The sequence below is a fragment of the Eretmochelys imbricata genome, chromosome 2, assembly GCF_965152235.1.
Source record: "Eretmochelys imbricata isolate rEreImb1 chromosome 2, rEreImb1.hap1, whole genome shotgun sequence".
Taxonomy (NCBI): domain Eukaryota; kingdom Metazoa; phylum Chordata; order Testudines; family Cheloniidae; genus Eretmochelys; species Eretmochelys imbricata.
This window is the reverse complement of record NC_135573.1, coordinates 110,806,163-110,828,907: the sequence shown is the minus strand read 5'-3', so window position 1 is coordinate 110,828,907 and position 22,745 is coordinate 110,806,163. Positions and strand designations below refer to the sequence as shown.

The 22,745-nt window shown below is 40.2% G+C and overlaps 1 protein-coding gene across 1 annotated transcript in view; it reads right to left on the bottom strand.

The window, feature by feature from the left end:
* JARID2 (jumonji and AT-rich interaction domain containing 2) overlaps positions 1–22,745 on the bottom strand; it is a 307,425-nt gene that overhangs the window by 37,735 nt on the left and 246,945 nt on the right. Inside the window, exons 6-8 of the mRNA XM_077810603.1 lie at positions 17,106–17,335; positions 9,287–10,304; positions 4,370–4,863 (exon numbers count right to left, since the gene is read on the bottom strand). Coding sequence (XP_077666729.1) covers positions 4,370–4,863; positions 9,287–10,304; positions 17,106–17,335 — 1,742 coding nt within the window. The remainder of the gene's footprint in view (positions 1–4,369; positions 4,864–9,286; positions 10,305–17,105; positions 17,336–22,745) is intronic.

The window sequence follows — 22,745 nt, the reverse complement described above, 5'->3', positions numbered from 1 at the left end:
ATGACAGCACCCTGCCACCAAACCTTGCAATATTTTGGTCTAGCCACTGTGATATGTACCAGTTGTACTAGGCCAGGCTATGTACAAGAGAAATGTTAAAAAGGAAGTTAAAAAGGAATTCCTGCTTTACAAACATGAAGTCTATCCCTTGTCCCCATATCTACCTCTCTCTTTCCTCTGACACCAAATTACCTTCCCTCACCATTTGCCAACCCTCTTCCTCTCAAAAAATAAAGGAAAACCTAAGAACCAACCCCACACCCCCTCTAGATCTAAACTTCTGGTAAATGAACATTTAATTAGTTGGATTATTTTGTTTTTATTTTTTTAAATGGTGAAACATGATCTGCTAAATTGCTAAGACTGTATTTCTGCTTACTTTGAGCAAGAACTCTACCCAAGAGTAAACCAGGGACAATTACACAGAAGTTTGTTGTTGTTTTCTTTTTCCTATAAGAGACTAAGTCTGTTGCTAAAACATCAATGGTCCTAACATTTTGTTTTTGTTTGGTTTTAAACTGAATGCAGGGCAATTAGCTGCTACAAGAAGTCTGTAAAATGCCCAGGGCCCCAGACTCTCATAAACCTCTAAGTTGGATGGTCTGTGATACAATGAGCAATTTCCTTCATCTTTTACTGCCCTTGTGAATCTTTTATTGAGGCAGGCTTTGAAAACAAATCCTCAAATCACTCTGCTCCTACAGTCTTCAAACTTGTACATATACTTCCCTGATGACAAGCTGCTAATGAATGCTCTATAGAAGCTTTTTAGGTTTAAGATGGTTTGCCTGCCACTTTGTCATACAAAAGAGAATAGGATTCAGGACTGATCCTCCAAAATTAACTATGTCCTCCAAATTCTGAGATGGGCGGCTGCCCTATCATAGGGAAGAAACCTACATACAATAGTGGACAGAATTATTAAAAAGATTGAAGTTCTTGATTTTCTCAATCAAAAAATTTCATATCCTCCACCTCGGCCCAAAAGTCACAAAATATATAAAGGCTGATGAGCTTTCTACATGAAAAATATGACAATATTTTCTTGAGGATCATTAAGAGAAAATATTTTAAGGCTTTGCACTCTAAAATGGAGCTGGCTGAAAATAGACTCACAATACAAAATTATTACTGAAGTGCAAAACACCTTTTGAGGCCCCTGAGAAGATCTGAACAGTTGATACTAAGGATCCTCTAGGAACTTAGAAGTATTAAGCAAAATCTTTGAAGCAGTAAAGAGCCTTAACAGAAGAATAGCTGAATGGCAAAATTATATTGTGATACTTCATTCTACCTACATTACTATTAAGGAGAGAAAAGAGAAAGGTAAGAGTCCTGAAAATGAACTCAGGTCAGGAGTGCCCAGACTACGGCTAGATGAAATTTTTCAGACATTTTTTTTTTTTGCTGAAAAACCCAAATTCAGGTCAACCAAACATTTCATGAGTTTGTGCCATTTTTAATTAATTGTTTTAGTTTAAACTAATTGTTTTGTCATTATCCAAACAAAACATCCAAACCCAGATTTTTTTCCTGCTAGACTCGCCAGGGGAGTTAGGCATGCGAAGGAAGAGGTAGTGGTGGTTTGGGAAACCCAAGTTTGATCCCAGCTCTAGAGCAGGGACTGGAACCCAGTCTCTTCCTCCCAGGTGAGTGCCCTAACCACCAGACTGTTGGCTATTCTGGGATGGGGGTATCAATATCTCCTGCTGAAGCAGTTTCACTTTGTATAAATAATTAGTCATTAGAGCAGGGACTCAAACCCTGGGTTCTCCCACCTCTCAAGTCACCAGGCAACAGAGTCACACCCTCTCTCTCTCTCTGGCCCAATGACTATTCAAGTATTTTATCAAAATATTTTAGTACTTCTGTATATGGCATTGGTGAGAACTGTACTGGAAAACTGGTGGTCTCTTCCTAAAAATATGCCCCAATACAACCACAAGATATTAGACTTGATGCAGGAATTACCGGGTAAAATTCTATGACCTGTGTAATGTAGGCAATGACCAATGAACACAATGGTCCTTTCCAGCCCTAATCTATTCATTTACAAAAACCTTTCTTAAAGTTGAGCTAAGGTTGCTGTCACACAATAGGACCTTCCTATCCCTATACCCTTCTGGAACATAAGGCTTCAAAACTCAAATATTAGGAAATATTCACTTAAGGTCTTCTCACATATCCCCAAAAGAATGTTAGTGTGATAAGAAATGCCACCCCCCTTCCCCCCCCAGAAAACACACTTATGCAAGCCAGGGGATCTGCAGTTAAAGTGCTGTTTCATTCATAATGAAACCACACAACCTTAGCTCTAATCCATAAATAGTACAGCTCAGCTAAGGAATCTGCACACTGTGGCTCGGAGCCACACTTGACTCACAGCAGGGCAGCTGTTCATTCTGCAGAGTCAAGAGCAAAATATAATCTTAAAAACAAAAATGAGAGTTAACTTTTAGAGCTTGTTCTCGATGCTAGACACCAGTTCTCACTGCATGTTTTTTCCCCTACCTCTGTACAGAAAGATACAAGACGTGTTGTGATTTTAGTAACAGAGCCAGAGTTTAAGGCTAGGAGGTCATATTTTGGGGGGCTGTGTCTCTGGAACCCCTTGAGCAAACATTCTCAAATGTGTATCATATATTCTACCCTGGCCCATACCAATTTTCAAACAGGTTTGAGTCTGACTGTGTGTGTGGTTTTCAGGAGGATTGCAAGTTTGGCTGTAAGCAGAAAACACGTTGCAATGTTCTCTATAGTACCACTCTGTAATTCAAGACTTCATGGTCTGGTTTGGTTCTTGTATCTTGACTGCTTTTGGTAGATGGGGGTAGCATGAATCATGTCAGCCCTGAAGTTCACTAATATTTAATTGTTTACGTGCTAAATCACATGTACATTTTAAAAGTACATTTATTAAACCTATAATTGGTCATGGCACAGTGCTGGGGGAAGGACTTAATGCCTTCTCAAGCTCCCTTCCAGTCCTACATTTCTATGATTCTATACTGGGTCTGACATTGCGAAGTCCTGAGAGCCTTCCACAACGTTCTGAAAGCATGTCAATGAGAGTTTAAGAGCGTTTAGCACTTTGCATGAGGCAATCAGAACTTAGCAGGTTCAGGCTTATTATTACAGTGTTCAGGTAATGGCTGATTAAGATATTTCTCTGCACAGACTCACTCTTTTTGTGTATGATCTCTCATCTCCCTCTAAAATGTAACTTGGGGACTTTATACTGGCAAGCAGTGGGGTGGTGTTTTGTATGTGAAGATCAGTATGTTTCATTTATTATTAAATTCAAGATATTAAGTACAAAAAAGGCCTTTTAACTATGCACAGGGAATATCATTAATGTAGCTGCCATTAGATAAGGCTTGTATCTTTTAATGTGATAGAAACATCATTAACAGTTTGTTTTAACACGGGAGTGACAAGGGAGCCCCAGAATAGTACGCTCTTCATCTGACAAATTCTAATGCATTGCTGTGCAGAAGAAATGTGAATGAACTTTCTTAAATGCAATTCATGAGCTTAGTCAGTCTCTAAATAGCTTAACAAAAACTACTTCGGACAGTAACACTGGGAATGCTATCTGTTTTCATTTCATAGTGACAGGAGAGAGACTGGGGAGGGAGGAGTGGTATAGCAGCTTATTGGCCGCAGACAGTAAGTACTGTATATCTCACTCTCAGCACTGCTAAATAATTCAATCGAACTAAAAAGTACACTGCAAGTTGTGATGCCAATTCTTGCTCAATAGTGGAAGGCTGCCAATAAAATACAATGAAAGAGACAACAATCCTTTGTAAACGGATTTTAAATGTGCTGGAGGAACAAGCATTATGACCATTTGTGCTTAGCAAAATTTGGCATCATGGTTGAAAATATTGTTTGCATTTCAATTTGCACTTTCTAAATCGTGTGTATTTTTAGCTACATTAGTTTTGATGGCTCTATCAAGGGAGTGGTACTCTGCTCATTGAGCAACTGGCAAGAAACAGGCGTGAGAGAGCAGAACGTTACTTTAAACGTCACTAAAAAATGAAAATAAATGTTGTGTCTGCTAGGATAATTGCTTAGAGTATTTCTTACAAAGAGCCAACTCCATAGATGGAGGGGGACTAGTGTTCTATGTAGCACATCCACAAAAATAACATTTTCTAGTTTGTCAAGCTGCAGTAAAATCAGGATGGAGTTAATACCCCCTCATCAAACTGCCTGCAGCAATTAATAATCCAGCCATTGACGCTGGAAAAACACTGTGGCCCACTGGCTGACTCCAGCTGGGTCTCACCACAGTGCAGCACAGAGAACATCCGTGTCAATGCTTTCACTGAAGAAAATCAACAGAAGTGGTCTTTACTACCTTATATATACACTTATGTAAGTCGCTAAGAACTCCCTTCTCCTCCTCCTCCTTCTCGATCTCCTTTTCCTGAGCGAAGAGTCGCCGCCTGCCTGTTTTCAATGGGATATCAACTTCTTTCAACTTGTTACGGAAGCCGTTTTTGTGAACCACGCCATTGATGAGTCCATTTTTGGGCTCGAACCGGGGCAAGGAATGGAACTTATAGGCATTTTCTGAGTGTCCCTCCAAAGGACCTTTCCTCTTCTCTAAGATCTCCTTTTCCAGCAGGACTTCCTTCTCTAGTTTCTTGTGCTCCTCAGAGGAGAGGGAGTCATAGGAGAGCAAGTACTGGCAATAGGCTTCCTGCAGCTTTGCTAGCCTGTCCTGCGCAGTTCTGGGGATTCGTAGCATATCTGCCAGCTTGTTCCATTTCTTGAGGTCAGTCACTTGCTGCATGCCGCCCATTTCATTGATCAGCTGGAAAAAGCAGGCCAAATCTAGCTCACAGCCTCCTGGAGTCCGTGTGTGTGGGGTGGTGGGGAGGGAAGAGGGAAACACAGGAAACAGTTAGGAAAAATTTTGGCAGACTGCATTCAACATTTCTTTACTACTTATATAATATCAGATTCTGTTCAGGTGGGACACTCTATTTTCTCAAAATCCTCAGTAATGCAGATACCAAAACAGAATAGAACAGTCAAACAGTCAGTGTTTCCATTTTTAAAGTGCCCAAGTTCTGACTAAGATACTCGGATTGCCAAGATTATTAAGTGGATCATATTTTCACTAACCTTCCCCACAGCTACTTTTGGCCTCCCTTTTGGGTTCAGTTGCCACCTGACAAAATCAAGCTCCAACTCTGCCTGATTAAGAGCAGGGACTTGAATATAGGTCTCCCATATTAAAGGTGAATACCCTAATGATACCAAGCTATTCTGAGGTCATGCCTCCCAATCTCTATCCCACCCCACCCCCAGCCCTCCCTGAAATTTAATCCACTCAGAAACCTTCCCAGTGAACTTCTAGTCAAAACTGAGTTTCCACAAAAAGTTTTGGTTTCGGTGAATCAGCATTTCTGGCAAAAAAAATTCCCAACCAGCTTTATATAGGTGTAGTGCAGAGTTTTTAACATCTGTACAACATTTTCAAAATATGAAGCATTATATAAGACAAACATTAACAAACCATTTTTGTACATAAGTAAACAAAAACAAGGGAAAAACCAGGACAACAAACTGAGGAAAATGGAGATTCACATCTCCATAAGCATCACAAACATGTTTCTGTCAACTCAAACAGACGAAATGTGACTGATCTAAAGTAAAAAGCTCCAGATGGGTCCACGGAGTGGCATCCTCTAGTAATTTAGTGAAGATGGTCATTTGCATTTTACACTGTGTATTAGTTTTTGGAAACTGGAAGATCATCAGGAGAATTATTCATTACTTTCTGGGAAACTTCAATCAAAGAAAAAAAACAGACTATACAAAAGCTTTTAAATTCTAGCATAAAGACAGTCAAATTAATGATAAACTTTCCATCCAAAAGTAAAAATTTTAAAGAAAACCTCAGTATCACATTTAGTCAAAGGACAGAATTAATCATCAACAGAAAAAGGTTCACAAACTGACCAAAAACTGCCCATAAATAAGGACAACTGCTATAGGAAAAACTAAAACCACAACATTACTGTCATCAACATTGCTCCCAAGTCATCCTTATCTCCTCTTTCCATCCTGAGAAACATTAAGGATTAGCAGTCTCTAATGTGAATTTAATATGGCTTGGAAACAGTACTGTAAAACAGAAAGAAGTATCATCATTCTAAATGACTCCTCCACTGCTGTGATGATAGCTACCTCCTCTCAAGCCCAGTCAACCGTCTGTCCTGTTCAGATTCTTCTACTATGCCCTTTAGTATAGCATCTGAGCTGTATGCGTGCATCTCCCGCAAATTAGCTATACTGTCTTACAGTATTTCATAGCTGTCCTCAGATTTCTTATCTCCTCCATTCTCTTCCTTGACAGTTTTTCCCTACCCTTCAGCTCCTTCCTTCGAGGCAAATTCAGTGACGAGGCTGAGAAGCCTGGAGACACATGGAAAATTTTTGTGCAGTTTTTAAACAGTGCTGCAACGGAGGCAGACCATTTTTGGGAGAGTCCCTTATTAAAATGTTGATAGCGCATCACTGGTTAGATGACCAGAATGCCCGTGGCTAGACCCCAGGAGTATGCTTTCAGTACTGGTGCTGAAACAATAGGCAACGACTTTCCAAATATGTGACAAAGCTCTACGGTAGGTCAAAGGGCAGAAAAAGTATGTCCTATCTAGCAACCATTCCTAGTTAAAGTAGTGCAACTTCCACCTACAAGGAGAGGGGTGGTGAGAGCAACACCACAGGAGAAAGGAAACAAATTTGAGAGGTTTTTGTTCTGTTACATTTAATCCTTCACAAAAAATAGCACTCAAGCAACACACAGCTTTTTTGCTCATGCACACCGTTGACAAACTAATGGAAGGTATATGGCCTGTATGAAGCTGAGTAACATCCCTTCAGTTCTAAAAGATGAGTGGCTCAGTTTCATATTAAATGGTTTTGTAATACAACATAAATATCTGCACGCTCTGTTTAAATCACCAATCTCAAAACACTTCATCACCTGCTTAAAAATGTAATGTTCTCAAGCACAACAAGATGGAAGCTACTTTAGAATGTCAGAGCTGGAGTTCTCTCACTGAGTACGTATGCTGTACTGCTGTGGGTGCTTCATAACACCTGCCCTCATTAAAGATTGTTAAATGGTTTCAGTTACAATTCCATTTCACAGGGCCATAACTTTCTGAAACATTCATTTTTAGGGTGAAACTTCCAAAGAGGCTGGCCTCTGCCTGCGGGTTAATATATATTTTAAGTTTGATGGAAAAAAATTTAACCCCTTTTTTCTTTTTAAAAGGGCTCATCGCAAATGGCTGAAATTGGAAACTTGGCACGGGTTACTAAGGACTCTCCTCTGACTGTTTTTTAAAAAATTGTTTTGATTTGACAATGTTGGGATTATTTGAAAACTGCAATACTGAGCAAGCTCAGTGGAAAAAAATGTAAACAAATTTTCAGGCGTGCATTTACAGCCAAATCCTGGCCCCACTGAAGTCAATGGCAAAACTCAATGATCTTCAGTGGAAATGGGATTTGGTCCTTACAGCAGGAATATGCGTGTGCGCACACTTGTTATCTCAAAGAATTTAAAGTCTCTACTGCTGAAGCCAATATATTTTTAATCTGTGTGCTCTGATTACCTTCAGATTTCTCTTCCCCTTCTCCTCAACGTTTTGTTTTAATTTGAAACTTAAAATACATAGGAAATTAAATGTGAAAAGATTAATAATAACATAATCATAAAGCTGTGAGATCAGGTACACAAGAGCCAGGAAATATAATCAAAAAGTTAATGTTGCATCAGGAGTGTTAACACTGCCATACTGCACATGTTGTATTTTCCTCTTTCCCTTGCCAATCTAACGTGAATTTAATACTCCTTGTTATTAACATACAACCATTACAGATATCAGACATGCCAAAGGATCAATTTAATGCTGCTAGAGTAATCTTAACTTTTGGAATTCCCTGAACTTTCGAGCATTTGATCTCACAACCTAATATTACAGCAATCCTACTTTTCTTCAGGGATTGTACTGTAGAATACTAATCTTTTCTCCTTTTTCTTAAATCCTGCTGATATATTGTACTGCACATTACAGAGGTGTTCTTGGTTAATATTATAATCTTGCAATGTCTGAATTCTTTTGTTTTCTTGCTTTTTCACGTATTTATGTTGTGAAAACTGAAATAAAGTTTTAACAGAGAAAAAAATGTTGTGTACACTTGAGGTAGAAAGAAAGGAGAGGTCTTTAAACAAAGTAATGTGCATAGCTGCCTCCCAGGGAATAATGCCTCAGCCACAAAAGCAGTGCCTGAAGTTGTACTGTTAAAGGTCTCCGAATTATAACTTGGTTAGAAGTTACTAAAAATGAAATGTTAAATAAAAATTTGAAGCAACCAAGATAAATTTATTATATTTTCTAGGCTGCTTAGAAAAAGCAGATTTAAAGATAATTTTCCTAAAGATTAAAATGTTTTCCTTAACTAGCATATATGTTCTTTACAAGCCATTGTCACCTTTCTATTACTTATGTCATATCTGACAGCAGACTATAAACCAAGAATTCGTTTAAATAAACAATTCTCACTCAGGCATTAGCCATGGCAGCTACCTGCTGGGAGAAATAATGAAACCGCCATTTTGCAATGAACCACATTTTACTGCCTATTCTTGACACTTAATGGTTGTTAAATGTCTGCAGGTCACTAGAAATTTGTGATCTTAAGTGTCTGGATAACCAAACAGAAGTCAGTTCAAACGACCTTTTTTTTTGGTTGGGTTGGTTGATTTTTTTGTTTTGTTTTGTGTTTGTTTGTTTTTTGTTAAAAGCTTTTGAAAGGAATTCTGGAGATGGGAAAAGTCAGATTCATTTTCTAGTTTAGCAGCACTCCATAAACTGTAAACAGAAGACTCCTAAAAACTTCCAGTGTAACTTTAGATCAAGAATCTTAATATTTATATTTATTAGTTTTATAAGTAAGTGGGGAGAAAAGAGAGGGTCTTGAAATTTGAATAGAGAGACCTATGTAGCCTTTTGCCCTAGATAAAATCAATGAAGAATTAGGCAGTATTAACGTGCTTAAGTGAATCAGCATGGAGAAGCCTGCACTATACCCACCTGCACGGCACCTGGTCTATGAATAAACAGAGGAAAATCCAGCATCCTGCAGTTTCACAGGGATTCAATTAATCACAAAATCAAATGAAGCACAAAATTTACTACACAAGGCTTATAAACTGAAGCAAAAGACCAGCAGGAGCCACAGCCCTTACCGATGAGTGGGAGCTCATCCATGGTAATGCCCTGAGATTTGAGGTGCTTCTTGATGCAGGCCAGCCGCTGCACGTTGGGTCCCCAGCGCCTGCTGAGCTTGTGTATGTGCTGAATCTGTGTCACAAACCTCATCTCATCATTCAGCTTGCACTCAGGTCTCCAGTCTGCAGGAGGAATCACCCTACACATCCCATACTTCTCTACCTGAGCTCGGACTGACTCAATGTATATCAACGGGTCATGGAACTCCTTTGTGGAGGGCCGAAGGATGGGAATCTCATCCATCATTGCCCACCCAGACTTGCTACTACCCTTTTCGTGCTTTCCTGTTGAGTCGTGTGGCTTGTGCAAGGACTCAGTTTCAGAGGTAGAATGATTTTCACAGGAGGCATTTTCAGTTTTACCATGTGCTTGTTTCCCTGGAGTATTCTTTCCAGCAGTGGCTCTTTTCGGCCTATTTCTTTCCAGAATCTTCTCTGGCATTTCCTTTTTCACATGTCCATTCAGCAAGGGCTTTTCCACAGCTGCCTTTTTGCTCGCAGCTTCTGTCAAGCTGACCGCCCCTTTCATTTTCTTGGTGGGTGACTGTATTTTCTCTATGTGATTTGTCTCTTCCAGCCTCCTCTTAGAATTGCGCAGCCCCTCCCTCAACTGTCTCCCCACCTCCTTAGTGCATGCCTTTTGGTTCAACTTGCCATTGACCTTGACACCATTAACAGCGATATTATTAGACTTGGACGCTCCAAGGGATAGCACCTGTTTGCGGGTTTTTGCATTGCTACTTTCTGTTTTCCCTGAGATTGTATGGTGAACAGGTGAACTGGGTTTGTGGTGATTTAGTTTGGTTTCCTTGACCAGTTCTTTCTTGGCTTTGGTGTATGTGACGGTTCCCTTTGTCACTGTTGCAGTGTACTTCACAGTTTTGGATGGTGAAGGTCTGACTTCTCTCATCTTTTTGGCACTGGCTGCATTTGCACCTGGAGATGACATTCGAGTGATTCCGTTGACCTTAGAAACCTGGGAAGCCAGAAGTATTGTGGAGGAAGCAGAAGGAAGAAAAGAGAAAACAAAAACTAATTAATAAAAGACTATTTGAATGGAGACACCCACAGAGAACCAAATCATGCACACCTGACTCCTAAGTGAGGTCTGCAAGATATGGCCCCCTTAGGGCAATCTGCATATCACAGGTTTCATCCAGAGAAGGGCAGGATCTGGACACTTTTTAAAATAAAACCAGAACTGAAAACAAATAAAGTCAAGCCCGCTGTCACAGAGTATGAGGCAGGTACCTCTGCCTTAAGGAGAGGATCACCGACTCATGCAGCTCTAGTTAAGAACACTACCCCATTCCTTATCTACTGTAAAGTCCCAGATAACATCATGAGGATGGATGCTTAAGTCTATAACTAAAAAGAACTAACCACTCTACTGTATCTACTATAACTACTGAGATGTACATGGCTGGTTAACATCAATGGAAGGTGCACAGAATACCCACCCACTCCTCTCCTTCACGGATATGAAATTTATAAATCTACAAATCTGAAATTTATATTCAAAACACAAACATCTGTTTGTCTGTATTTCTGAAACACTATGTACCCGACAGATCAGGATGGCCATGAAGGATCCAGTCTATCATGTATACTGAGTTTCGGGAGGCACTCTATTAAAGTTGTGAATACAGAATAGGAGTTTGTACAGTAGTTCTGATACATGCAGATACTTGTTTAAGTTTTATATCTGGGCAGTTTTACTTCTATACAGTATATTTTATTACATCATATTATCCAACTCAAGTGCTTTAAGTTATGCATCTAAACCCAGTTAGGAAACTAAAAGTAACAGCCTAATCATCAGAAGTGCTGAGCATGGACAGTGATCGCTGGCTTCCAAGGGAACTTCTGAAAACCAGGTCACTTCTATTTAAGTAACTAAGTTTAGGAAGCCAAGTTTAAACACTGCAGACTTAAATTCTTATCATTAACTGGGCATCAGCAGTTTATGAGAATGCAAAACCCACCCCAAATATCCAAAGTCCAGACCTTCTATATACGTACTGACAATGGGTATTCATACTGTATAACCATGCTTAACCCAAACTCAGTTAATACCTTGCACCTCTATAAATGCCCTTCCAAGTATTTCAAAACCATTTTCAAGTAATTAAACTTCATAATCCCACTGCAATAAAGACAAGTATTATTATTCACATTTTACTACTGGATATACTGAGACACAGAAAAGGTTAAATGACCTGCTGAGGTCACACAGTGAAATCAGCAGAATGGTAAGGAGAACCTAGGAGTTCTGACTCCCATTCTGCTGCTCTAGCCTCTAGAAGACAAGCCCTCCCTCTTAGTTATGTACCCTGGATTGTACTGTACATATATATACACACATATATATACACACACACACACACACACATATATATACACACACTCTTCACACAGTTTCTCCGCTGTTCTCCAGGTTGGGAGCTTGAATGGTGCCCTTTTAAAACTAGCCAGCATTCTCCTCTGCACATGGTTCCAACAGTTAGAGAAACCAAAGCCAGACTCTTCTAAGGAAGACCTGTTTACCTGATGGTTTCAGGTTTCCCTGTGAGCGTTCTAGATAAATGGGGGTTTATATTGTATATTAAAAATTAACCATTTAATTTACAATTAAAATTAAAAATGCATTTGCGAGCCTGCCCCACGACCTGGGAAGTGCTGAACATGAGACCTGGGTAAGAGTCTTTTTGGTTTCTCGCTCCCTGGATGAGCTGTGACTGGGAGAGCTATAGGGGCAGCCCCTGACGGTCAGGGTGTACCCTGAGCATCCCCTTCTGGCCTTTTTTTTTTTTTTTTTTTTTTTTTTTTTACTTAGTAGAGGCTTCAAAGGAAATCCCAGGCAATCATGTAGGAGGGTAACTGTGACACATGGCCTCAGAAAAACAGATGGAGGGAGAATGGAGGGATCCTGACAACTTTGATAAGACACCTAAAACATTTCCCTTCCCAAAGGCAAAAAAACATTGAACTCCTTTACGAGTTTTAGGCCAGAATTAAAACTGCCAAGATATAAATCCCCGGAAAATTGCATTTATTATGAAAACTGCAACTTACTGTAACCAGTTAGTGCCATTATAATGCTTCGGCATGGCAAGAACATAGATCTCTCAGAGCCAGTTATGAAGCTGAAGGGGTTCATCTGACTAATGCTAACTAACCTTCCACCGTACCTTATGAGCATAATGTTTTAAATCCCGGTTCTCCCTACAAAGTTATTTCAAAGATGGTTCAGTATGCTTTCAACATTATACCTGTACCAGTGTATTCTACATTTGAATATATATTTCTCTTCTAGATTCCCCAGCAGTAAGACAACCCTATAAGGCTAAAGAGAACTTGAGAATTTCCTCCGACCTGTCGTTTTTTTAGATTAGCTACAACATTATGGTTTTGAGATGCTTCATTTACTCTTCTGTCCTCCCTCCCAAGAAGCCCACAGCTACCTCCCATATGTAGAAAGAGCATGCACCTGGCGTATTTACATACAGAAATATTTATGGTCCAGAATAGACCATGCTTCAAACTGTATTAGGCTGCAACAAGCTTCTTCAACTGGAAACAAATGAAACAAAGAACGTGGTCATAGCCATTAACAAAGTGTTTGGTGGATTCAGGGTTTCACATTGGCAAACGTGAAATTCTGTCTGGCTAGCACCCACCTAAGCTTCCTTTGCCTGTATTTGTCTCTCAGGATCCAACAGATGTTTGGTACCAAAGAAAACAAAATAATTGTGGTAGGCATTTTCTTACCTTTCTACAGTTGATATGTCTCCCCCCAATAACCGCCAAACCAAACATACACACACAGAGAGTCAGCCTAATAAATTGACCGCACTCCCAGCTGCTCAGGTTCACCACATGGGGTCTAGTGACACAGCTCCATCCCGCAGCAGTGCTTATACTGAGCACATAAGAAAGAAGTCAATTTAATTCAGGTAGTAACAAAGTGATTGACAATAGCCTTTATCACTCGTTAAAGTTGTGTGCTAACAGTGAAATCAGGCATACAAATACACTTGTCTCTAGTTTTCAGCTACCCTCTCGGTTTTAGTTGATATTTATTTATTTATTTGTCTTCACACCACTCTTATTCATGGTACCAACCAAAGTACTCTCCTACCACATGGAATTTTGCTGGCTCTTTTAATGTTAAACTGTATGGGGCCATCCCACAGTCTTGCAGCAATATCTTCTGGTCTTCACAGAGGAGCCATCAACGGATGCAGAATCCAATGGATTCCATAGTGCAGGGGGTCTCAAATTGGGAGTCGGGACCCTTTAGGGGTGTTACGAGGTTATTACATGGCGGGTCACAAGCGGTCAGCCTCCACCCCAAACCCTTCCGTGCCTCCAGCATTTATAATGGTGTTAAATATATAAAAAGTGTTTTTAATTTACAGATTAAAAACAAGGGCGGGAGGCGGTCCGCACTCAGAGGCGTGCTATGTGAAAGGGGTCACCAGCACAAAAGTTTGAGAACCACTGCCATAGTGTCTCTCCTCACTTTTTTTTTTAATTAAAGAGTTTAAGTATTCCTTCAAGACTGTTTGTTAGATGTACATTGGTGTACACATGCCGCTACACAGCACCTAGGATCAATCCTCACACACACTCTCTCTCTTTCTCTAAAAACAAAACATAGCTTATTAGAAAAAATACATAATTGTAATTGTTTGAGCCCCATAAGACTTCAAGCTTTCTCATTTGTTTATTCATTCATTTGCATTGGTACAGAGTTGGAGTTTTGCGGAGCTAAATTATCCTATTAGACCAACAGAGGGCCCTATTGAACTAGATTTCCTCTCCCTACAATTCCTTTGGAGTTGTGGGGGAGGTTGGGGGAAGACAGCAAGGCAGAGAGAGTGCAGTTGACAAGAGCAACTGCACACCAGAGAGAAAGAGAGAGAAAGAGAAACATTTGTGGGTCTATGATGCTCTCTACCTTTGTTTCCTGTAGGACAACTAACCCCCTCAGCATCCCTTGCCGTCACCACCAGCAAAAACATGCCAAAAATAGAATGGTCCTGTGGCTGGCATCCTAATGAAACAACTCTCCTCTTTTTGGAGAACACTAAAGAATTCAACAAAGACTTATCAGAATCAGAAATTTAATGGTGTCCCCACTAACTGGCAAGGTTAGTGTTTTGCAACAGGTTAAATCACCATATATGAGTAACTAGCCCTTTTACAATAGCTCAGTTAGTAACAGTCAAGTTATCAGCAGATCCATAAAAATAGGGAGCCAGGTTTTTTTTCCTAGTATTGGGTTGTGGAATGAAAATTAAGGGTTTTTTTACCGATTTAATTTTAAGCTTACAAAAACTGTCTCCACTTTGAGCCCTTTTTATTTTCTTGAGTTTTAAGATGATCACTATATTTGAGGCAGATTACTTTATGTTTGCATAGCACTATGAACAGTAGAGGAATACAGGAGGATCATTTTTAGTATCTGTGTCTTTCTTATTGTAGCATGACAAAGACTCTAATATTGTGAATGCACACAACTGCCCAATTTAAATTTAAATTGGAATTCTGGAGGAAGTTATTTCACTTATATCCGCTAAATAGCATAGGATAGATAGTAAAAAGTGAAATACAAATGTATCTGTGCACATAATCTGCTGTTTGGCAATCTCAGAATCAGAGTTACTTTCCCCAGTAACAACAGTGTACTTTAGGAATAGCTGACACTATTGCTAATTTCGTTTTATACTGCTAAAGGTTACATATGCCAAAATCCCTATTAGAGAAAGACAGAAAAAGGATTTCCTGGTCAGAATCCTATAGTGCTCAAATTCTGTACTATACAAATCTGATTTTAGCTATGATTATTGTGGTTCAAAAACAAATGCTATTCATGTATTACAAAAGGTTTACTATAACCACAAAATATTAACTAGATGTTTGTATTGTACAAAGATTAAATAATCTGTCACTATGTATCTAGTTCGTACTGCTATTATCCAATTTTGATAATAAGTGTAAGTATTCAAGTGTTCATTCATAGCAAGTAAGATCAAAGCTTAAAAGCATATTCCAAATTGAAATATGTATCTTATGCAGCACATTTACAGATCATCCCTTAGCTTTTCTTTTATTACTTGTATATAGCATTAGATATGCATGGTGCTATGCAAAAAGATAAAGACTAAGCCTGCCCCAAAGAAATTATAAGCTAAATTAATGTAAAAATAACAAAATATGACAGCACAGGGGTGGTGTATGTGTGGGGGGGAAGGCAATACGAGTGTCAGAGCTGGAAGACAAGGGTGAACACAAAATGATCATACAGTTGGCTTGCAGCCTAGCTCAAGCATCTTAAGGGTTACAAAGGCACATGTTTCGTTTTAATACATATAAACACTATAGCTTACGCCTCAAAGCAGTGAGCTTTGAAAAGGGACTTAGGTGGAGAGGAGTACAGAGAGGTTATAGAGAGCCACATGGAAGAAGGCAAAGGACAGAAGGGGGCATTCAGTCAAGAATGAGCAAAAAGTGTGATGGGGAGGAACAGGAGCAAAGGTAGGAGGGATATACATTGTGGAGAGCCTTAAAAGCAATAATGAAGAACTTGAATTTGATTCAGGAGGCAAAAGGGAGCCAGTGGAGGCAATTTAAGAGGGACTGGAACCTTATCATAGCATTGCACTAAGCAGGTATTTTCTTGGCACGGGATACAGTGTTTTGCCTTCTGCTGTTTTCAATATCTAATGGCCCAACCTAGCAGGTGCCCATCCAAGGCCTGAAGGGCCATGCAAAATCCAGACTGTAGCTCTATGGGAGGCCAGCCTATCCAGAGGGAAAGCCTGTATGCTCCAACAAACTCTCTCTGAAATGGCATGTTGCAGAACTAACCATTAAGAAAAGAGAAACTAAGCCAAAAGAGCAGCAAATTCCCCCTGCTGCACTCCTCTCATCCCATGCACCACCTTCAACAAGCCTTAGACTGGATTAATTTACATACGGCAACCAGTGGAAGGATTTAACAGGGCACTGAGCTGGGTTTTTAAATAATTTAAGAAACATTACTTGAAAATTGCTGTTTTAGGAGTTCCTGCCCCAACTGCCAAAAAACGGATGGAAACACTTCCTCTTTGAATGCCAGTCAGTGGCAAGCCACAACCACGAGGCCATTGGTCCTTTAAAACTTCTCCAGCAGAGTGAAAGTCAACAAACCTGCTGCCATATGAAGACTTCGGCGGTACTGCCACTGAGAGCGGGGACAGTTTGGAATATCATATTAGGATGCACGTAAGGGGAAGATAAGTTTCCAAGAGCTCCAAGTAGTCTCTCAGTAGACTCCTGAGTTTCTATTGGCCAAGTAAAATACAACAAACAGTGATAATACGAGCTTCCCTGCAATGCCAATGACTCTCAAACATAACCTGTTTGAGGATCACCTGTAGAAATAAAAGGTCATTCTCTGTGTTCAGCCAACCTTGGCAATATCAGCAGAGAGACCAACAAGGGTGCCGGACAGTTTTCATAAAAAACAAATGTGAATAACCTACGTATGCCCTCATGTAATGTGAAGGTGTGGTAATAATGTGTATTGTATTGCAATGGGGGTCTGTCCATTTATGTAATGTTTTTTTCCTCTCTCTCACTTCTCTCACACTCAAAGTCAACTCCCTGTTTTTCTTCATACCACATGTTAAAGATTCCAAAGTTACCTCAGTGGGGGGGTGGCGTACTAGGGTTAGCACTTTATGAGCACATGCATTGCATGTGCCCAAATGAGAGTACAACACATTACCTGTTTCCTTAAGTCCTGAGCCGATCTATGAAGAGTGTGGTGGTTGTTAGCAGTGAACCCTTTTGTTGAGGAGCCAGTATTTGTAGTAGGATGGTGATTAGCAGCAGCCTGGTCTTTTCTGCTCTCAGCCTTGTGTTCACTGTTCCTCTCCTTCCCCGGTGTGGTCTCTTTGCTTTTGTGTTTATGGGTAGTTTCTTTTTCCTTCGTTGATTTGCTGGACCCACTGAAGACTGGGAAGTGAGAAGGGAAAGTAGTGGAGAGATGGGGGTTGGGTGTGAGGGGGAAAAAAAGACAAAATATATTTGAAACCAGCTTCTTCGTTTAAAAAGATGTAAAAGAAAACAAGCTATTGTCAGCATTAGATGTTTAGTAGGTGCCTCGTTATATACAAATCAAAATAAAGACAAATAGAAAACTAGAGGGACTGCCAGGTTATATTCTGTGTACCTATAAAAACAGATTTCCTGAAAATAGCCAGGACCTTAAATTATCAAAAACAGACAGAATTTAACATTTAAATTAACAGTCACCAGGTATGTTCCTGTTTTCATTGTCTGAACAAACACAGACCAGCAAATTTCACATTTGTTTATAGTTAGGGTGACCAGACGTCCCGTTTTTAAAGGGACAGTCCCATATTTAAGCCCTCCTGCAGGTGTCCTAACTTTTTCTTAAAAATGGGCAAATTGTCCTGTATTTTCTGCTCCTCCCCCACATCAGGACTGATGGGTCCTGCTGCTGGCCGGAACCCTGCCCACCAGCGGTAAGTCCAGTGACTGACCAAGGGGGTGGATGTGCAAGGCTGGTGGCAGGGTAATCATGCAGCGCGTGGAGCTGGCCGCTCCCCCTGCTGGTCCATCAGTGCAGCCCCCACTGCTTGCTGGCTCTCAGCCACCAAGGCCCCACCCCCTATCCCATTCACGGCCAGCACTTGGGAAAGCCCAAGACCCTCCAGCCTGGGGCGCTGGCTAGGAGGAGCCAAGCCCTGCATGTGCCAAAGCCCCACAAAGTGCTGGCACAGGGAAGCCTCTCAGCCCATCAGCTAAGCTCGGGAGTGCCAGGGAGAGGGCGGGGGGAGCGATAGTGATTTCCAGCCTGTTCATACACTGAACCTGCAGGTTCCACAGCAGCTCCTGGGGCAGAGGCTTAGCACCCTCTTCACACACACATCCACCCTGCGTCCTGCCCCCATGGAGCGTGGGACTGCTCAGTCCCCTAGACACCCTCCCTGCTGCATCAATTCTGTGGCTGGGTTTACTGAAGCCCCTGCAGTCAGGCTCCCTGGGCCCTGCTGAACAATGCATTCTTAGTAGGATTGCCAATTTTGGTTGGATGTATTCCTGGAGGTTTCATCACATGACATGATCTTTAATTAAAGATTAATCTTTAATTCCTGGAGACTTCAGGGCAATCCTGGAGGGCTGGCAACCCTAATTCTTAGGGTTTAACCCCTTCCTCCCTGCACTGCGGCTGGGTTATGTCAGTGGCCAGCAGCAGCCTGGAGGTATTAGCTGCCTTTCATCACTGTGTGGGCAGGAAGTGACAAGCTTCCGGGGGCAGCGGCGGGGGGGGGGGGGGGCTACTGGCCACATTCTGGTGTGAGCCCTGGCAGAAATCTGGGAAGGGGGGCATATGACCCTGTGTGCCCCCACACATGTTGCTTCAGGAAAACGCAACACCAGGTACCAGGAGAGACAGGTCCGTCCTGGGGGCCCAGCCAGGCATGGAGGTCAGAGAGCACCAGGCAGAAAGGGGAGGGTCAGTCGGACACACACACCCCTTTGACAGAGGAGTATGGGTGTGTGTCACCTCTCCCACTGCGTGTGGGGGGTGTGTGTGGGCGGGGGGGGGGGGGGTGTCACCAGTCCCTGTGTGACCCCTATAGCCTTAAAGATAAGGTAAATAAAAACAATCCAACTGTGCAGTATTTCTTTTTTAACAGGGGCTCAGTCAACTTGATGTTAATTTGAACATCTGTACTGCATAGTTCTGATTGATTGCCGTTGAACTCGCTTGTATACGAGTAATTTTACCAGGTGTCCGGTATTCAGCATAGAGAAATATGGTCACCCTATTTATAGTCAGTTTCTAATTAGTTTTCTGGAGTTACACTGTTGGGATTACAAACACTACAGGAGAATGGTGTTTTTAGTGGAATTTTTAAAAATTATGGAAGTGTTCCTTTGGAGAATATTCTAGTAACCAAACAACAAAAAAGTCTATTGAGCCAAACTGACTCAACAATTTCCCTTTAAGGTGTTTTCTTAGAGCAAACATGCTGCAAATAAAAAAAGTTTCCTTGATTAAGAAAGAAAAGGTACTAATGAGATGAGAAAATTAATTGCTTTAACACAAAGACACTATTTTGAACATATTTGATAAGAGATTCTGGGCGCACACCCCTACCTACTAGTGTTATCTGTTTGAAACAGTTGCCTGTGTGAATTAAATGAAATGCTTCTCCTCAAATTGAAAGCTGCACTACCAGCATTTTCTCCTCAGTAAACATGATGCACGCTTGCCATGCTTTCCATTAGATCCAGGACGGAGATTTCAGATCCACCTACTCATGTTTTCTGTTACTTTAAAGAAACAACAAAAACACACCCTTAGTGGACAGAATGATGTGCTTCTAGATCTAGACTGCCTCAATACTGACTGCTCTCCCTTTGCCCCCAGCACATGTTCAATATGTCACGAATGAAGTGGTTATTTGGATTATTTACCAATTGGGTTGTGGTGATAACATTTAAGAAGATGAACGTAAAAGTTTGAAGTCAGCTAGGTAACTTCATTCTTACATCCTCTGCACCTCCCATTTCCTGAGGCACAGAGCAAGTGGAAGCTACTGTTATGCCAAAAAATATAGAAAGGATGATCTCAGGATTAGCAGCATCAGACTGAGACACACAAGATCTGAGATGAAATCCTGCTGCCACTGAAGTCACTGCAAGTTTTGTCACGGACTTCGACAGAGCCAAGAACTTCCTGCCTTGAACTTCCTGTGTGATTTTGGGCGAGTCCCCCAGACTCTGTGCCTTAATGTCCCAATTTGTTAAACAGGGGTGAAAATACATCCTTATCTCTTAGGAGGTGTTAGGAGGATAAATTTATTCTTACTTGTAAAGAGCTCTAAGATCAGATGGAAGGCACTATAAAAACATATAATTAACTGAAGAGAATTTTGCAAAAATACTGGGGTTTTTTAATAAGATGCACTACATACAAATGATGAATTTTTAACTTTGTTAAAAATGTATTTCCTCGCTGGATGTAAGTGCATTTTTACTCAGTGGGAACAAATTGGGTTTACTGTATAAATGGTTCTGCACAGACAGAACCGTAAGTCAAAGGATAAATTTTCTGTATCCTGTTGCCATTTTATATCTGCAAATTACTAAACAAAAAACATAGCCAAAAAAATCAAATTGTGTGCTTTTATATATATATACACACACACATACATACATATAAAGTGTGAACAAGAGAAAGTATATTTTGTACTCAACAGATCATTAATTTTAAGTGTCATGGGAACCTTGCCAGTTTTATCCTTCTGAGTAATTATCTTTTGTCTTAATTTGTAAGATTCTTGAAAGCAGGAGAGGGAGAAGTAGGAGAGAGGAAAAATATATTCATTCTCACAGGAAAAGCTTAAACCCTGAAACCATAATAGAAAAAAGAGAAAACTGGATGCAACGCAGTTCATCATACCGTCCCTAATTAAAACAATAATTGGTATCAGCCTCTTTAAAGATCACTATTCATATCTTTGAACAACACTTAGAACTGGTATTGTGCCCATATATAAAACACTACTCTAATAATGAGTACAAGTAAATATACATATTTGTATACAAACTTCTCAAAGTTAAATTAGGTTTTAACGCTACAGAAAATCAAGCATTTATAATAATCATAAAAATCCTCATTCTGATCTCATCCAAGTGAAAGTGAGAAGTAAATCCATTCAAGTTAATGCAGTTACACCAGTTTAAATCAGCACAAATGAAATTAGACTCAGGCCTGGAGTGCTGACAAAAGGTCATTTCTATGAAATTATAAAAGTATCACCAGATGAGAAAAATAATTAAGAAAGGGAAAAATCATATCGCCAAAGTGTCTTTGACTAGAAGAAAGCAACATGCACTTGCCTAAGAAAAAGAAAACTGAAATACTACTGAGACTAATTCTGATTTAAAACAAACCAGCTACTAATTCCTGGTAGCTGGCTGGCTGTTTTGAGAAAGTTGGAATTTCACACCTTTATAGCTTATCTAAACAAAACTGAATATACATATTTATTCATTACAGTGACAGTGTCTGTCTTTCCAGAAATACTCTCATCTTCATGCTAGCCAAATTTCTGCTTTTCTTATAGCAGTTTTCTTACTAAGTGTACTCCCGACTGAAAGGACAGAAGAAAAAGGTTTCAGTCTTGAAGTTATTTTCTAAAAAACACAATTAAAGGAAAAACCTTTTGGAGTCTTTAATTATTATACTACTATAAGCAAGCAGGTCTGTACTCCTAAAAGAGACTTTAGTTAAAAGGCAAGTACGAGAGAGAACTACCCCCAAGCAATATTAAAAACCTTTATAGCAGCAGCGGTGAAGACCCTTAGGGTAGACATGATTTTCACAGGTGAAGCATGATTTGTACCAGCACAGCTTCCCCTGGTTTAGCTCTCATGTTGGTATTCTGAGCATAGGTAATCACAGAAAAGTTCAGATAATGACGACTTTTGGCTGTTGTGTTTGAAACTAGGATAACCTGCCCCACTACAAATTGCCCTGCACTGGTGTAAACTGTGTCCACACTTGGGGTTTGACTGGCACCAAGACAATGGTGGCTCAAAACCCCATTACAGACAAGGCCTCGGTTCTTCTCAGTACTAGAGATAAATTACATTAGAGGAAGAAATTGCCCCTTATTGAATTTTAAAAATTTACTGCATTTTTTGCAACACTTTTTGTAAGAAAAGTCCTTAAAAACTAACACATACCCAAGTTTGCTAAGCCATATCCAACCACCAGTCCAAGAACTGTTTTGTACTGTATATGATGATAGCTAAACTCAGTCTTATAAATATTTAAAACACTAACTAGTTAGGTTCATGCTGCAGCTGGCTCTGCGTATAGAGCTTTCCCTCACAAACACTCCTTGGGCTTATCCTACCCTATTTTTACACTTGAGATACTGTATGAATGTATTGGGATGATTGGTGGGAAACCTACATGTGGCAGATTTTCCTATGCACTGGTATTTTGACGATAAGGCAAGCTACAGCAAAGCCTGTGCTGCATTAATAAAATTAATCTACACATTAATAAAACTGTATTTAATAAATAATAATTATATGTATAAAATCAGGAGGGGAAGAGGGGTAAAAAGGAGAAGTTTTATTTTGGAGAGGAAAAGGGAACCTCAGCAATTTCCTGAACTTGAGCTAGATATTCAGATGCACATCTCATGTCGTTACATACATCTCTCCCCAAACATAATGCTAATAAATATCAATTGACTGCCTCGTATTAACTCTGCATTATTATACAAAGACATCTCTTTCTCTTGCAGCAATTTATTTTTAAGTCAGTGTGTCTGAAAACATTCATTTGGCTCCCAAACAGCCTTAAAGGACC